This window comes from Odontomachus brunneus, unplaced genomic scaffold (assembly GCF_010583005.1).
Source record: "Odontomachus brunneus isolate Ranch 3 - 2012 unplaced genomic scaffold, Obru_v1 Obru_scaffold_206, whole genome shotgun sequence".
Lineage (NCBI taxonomy): Eukaryota > Metazoa > Arthropoda > Insecta > Hymenoptera > Formicidae > Odontomachus > Odontomachus brunneus.
The window spans coordinates 58,071-61,125 of record NW_022639656.1 but is presented as its reverse complement, the minus strand read 5'-3'; the positions used below and the strand labels follow the sequence as shown (position 1 = coordinate 61,125).

The following is a 3,055-nucleotide window of genomic DNA, read 5'->3' as shown; positions in this document are numbered from 1 at the left end:
TATACGTTTATATGTTGGTACTTTTAAAAAAAAGTACTTCTATAAACTTGTAACGGTTATTTATATTATAAAAATATAGAAGAAGACTATTGTAGCTTTACTTGTAATGATGATAAACGATATTAATAGTCCGACGGACATACTTGTGAGGTCCTACTATAATTATCAATTGATAAGATAATTTTTGTTTGTTTTACATGTTTACATATTTATGTAAACATTTTATACATTTGTCTCCCTAATATCTCAACAAATATAATAACAAATATAACGTAAATAATGCGTTTATAATTGCGTTTTGATTTATTAATTTCTTTTAGATGCACTGTATATCTGATATCAAGAGACAGAAGAGAAGAAAACAACGTCAAAAATAAGAAGACAACATTAATTATAAAATATGTTTTATTTTTTATATAATCACAGTTTTATATCACAGTTTTATATAATCACAGGTGGAGACAAACATTTATTTTTAGTCTGTTCCAGAATGATGTCATTTAATGCATGGAATGTCATACTATTACTGTACGCAACATTCTCTGCATTAGACCTTCCACAGAGTCCGATAACTTCGGAGGAAATAGAAATGAAGAAGAAGGTTGAATACATGCTGAAAGAAATTGAAAATGATAACGAATTTGAAATAGAAGAGGAGCAAGTACTAGATTTTTATGATCCAAATGAGATTCCACATGCAGAAACAGTTGATTTGTTTCATCATGTTGAAGATGAGAATTATCTTCCAGAAGAAGTTATTTGTACTTCTGTTGAAGCAGCAATATCAAACGACTACAAAAGGCAAGCTGTGGAATACTGGAGAAGCGGTAAAACAAGACCAAAATCGTTGGAGTCGGTAAAACACAATTATAAACAAGTAACATCGTTACGATAATTACGACGATGGGAGAAGTATATCCATGCAGGTGGTACAAAAAGAGAAAAATTGCAAAGAATTGCTGAATATACATTAAACACTTTCAATGAAGCGCTCCAAAGAGGAATGATAATTCATGATATTGACATCGGTCGATGGGCTTCTCGAGCACAACAAGAGGTAAATGCGCCAGGATTCATAGCGTTACATACGTGGATACACAGATTCAAAACAACATAATATAGTATTTCGTAAAATAACGAAATTTGTCACAAAAAATCTTTGTTATCAAAATCAGATTTGGAAAATAAGTGCAAAACATTTACAACAAATGTTAAATATTTTATTAATCAATATAGAGTAAAAAATATTTATAATTCGGATCAGAGTGGATTCCAGTTAGAACTTCATGCCGGTCGTACTTTAGCAAATAAAGGTGTAAAAACAATAGAATCTGTAGTACAGTCTATATCCGCAACCACACGTAGTTACACAATACAGCCAACTATTTCTGCTGATAGTAGATTATTGTCGCCTCTTTTCATCGTATTAAAAGAATCCACAGGAATGTTTGGTCCACGAATGCAGCAATCGTTATTTAACGCTCCTAACATTTACGTAATGGCTTCAAAGTCAGGTAAATTAACATCAAATCATGTAAAAACCTGGTTGAGAGAAGTTTTCTTTCTGAACGTCGGGCCACAGTCTGTATTACTATTAGATTCTTGAAGTGGACATTGTCCCAACATAATTGCCGAAAGTCGACCAGATTCTGCAACAGATATATATTTTCTAACAATTCCGGCTGGTACAACGGGAAAAATACCACCTAGATGTATATGACTTCCGTTTGTGGAAAAATTTTATCAAATATTTCTCTGATAATGTTATGTTACTCGATCTTGCAATTGATCTTCATAATAGAAACAATATCTTGAAATTGCAGTCATTAACACACCATCAATTCTCGTCACCTAGGTTTCAAAATTTATTTAAATTTGCATGGTTTAAAAGTGGATATTTACAGACTAGATCGCAGAGTTCGAGACACCGGTTGATTTTTGTTTCAAAAAAGATCCTAAAGTACAATACGATATTTGTGGCGAAACTGCTATAATTACTTGTTCTTGGTGCAAACGATCACTTTGCATTACACATTTCTTCCATGAGCACCACCTTTGTTACGAATATGTGCCATAAGTAAAACACATTTATTTTCCGTGTATGCAAATCTTCTATCGATTTTTCTTAATATTATATTAATTATATGATTTTAAAATATTATAATAACATTATAAATTGTAAACATTATACATTAAATATATGTAATTGTCTATGTATTATTTTTCTACAATTAATTACATTCCCCTACTTACAGTAACGTATTTAGCTACAGTATCCATCTACTTGAACGGCATGACGCGTATAGCACGATATTATCACGATGTTTTCCAACTATTTAATCGAGACCACCTTATAATATTATATATGGATCGATTTGGTATGAAATGCTGTACAATTTGTCCTTACAAAAACTTACAAATTTTGCAAAGGTAATGAGTAGGGAAGGGGGAGTTCAAAAATTTGATGTTTTTGAAAAAATTTAATATATTGTTTCAAAGAGCGTTAAATACTGTACTTTTATAGGAAACATTTTTTCATGTACCTTATATTTTAGGAAATATTCAATAAAAATGGAAAAGTCATTTTTTTTCAAGGGGCTGTTTCAACCCTTAAACTCAATATATGGCCGATAAAAAAATACGTGTCGACTACTTTTTGATGCTTTACAACATATCCAAAGCGCATCAAAATCGGGGGGGGGGGGCAGTTCCGCAACTTCCCTTGTGAGAATAAACTATTGATTTTAGTGCAATAGTCTTCCCTGTTCATAACTACAGTAGCGTTCCCTTTGTCTGCTGGTAAAATTAGGATCTTGTTGTTTTGTTTCAGACCGCGGAGAGCTCGACGTATTTCTTTGTTTATATTTTGCTTGGGAAGTTTGGCTTTGCGTAGGATGTTGATTGTTCGATTTCTGATATCATTGCTTGCCTCTGAAGGAAGGTGGAAAATAGCCGTTTCAATTTGGCTGATGATTTCTTCCGTAGGGATACTAGAGGGAGTGACAGCAAAATTGTATCCCTTAGCTAGAATAGCGACTTCGGATGGCGATAGGTC

The 3,055-nt window shown here is 32.5% G+C and overlaps 1 protein-coding gene across 1 annotated transcript; it reads left to right on the top strand.

Moving 5' to 3' along the window:
- Window positions 1-490: 490 nt before the first annotated feature.
- On the top strand, window positions 491-1,086 carry LOC116852209. The gene has a single exon (XM_032832320.1). It carries the CDS (start codon window positions 491-493, stop codon window positions 893-895), a length of 405 nt encoding a protein of 134 aa, XP_032688211.1. The 3' UTR covers window positions 896-1,086.
- Window positions 1,087-3,055: the final 1,969 nt, after the last annotated feature.

Bases quoted from the DNA above. Each gene is read 5' to 3' on its own strand.
- LOC116852209 (XM_032832320.1), top strand. From the start codon at position 491: ATGATGTCATTTAATGCATGGAATGTCATACTATTACTGTACGCAACA.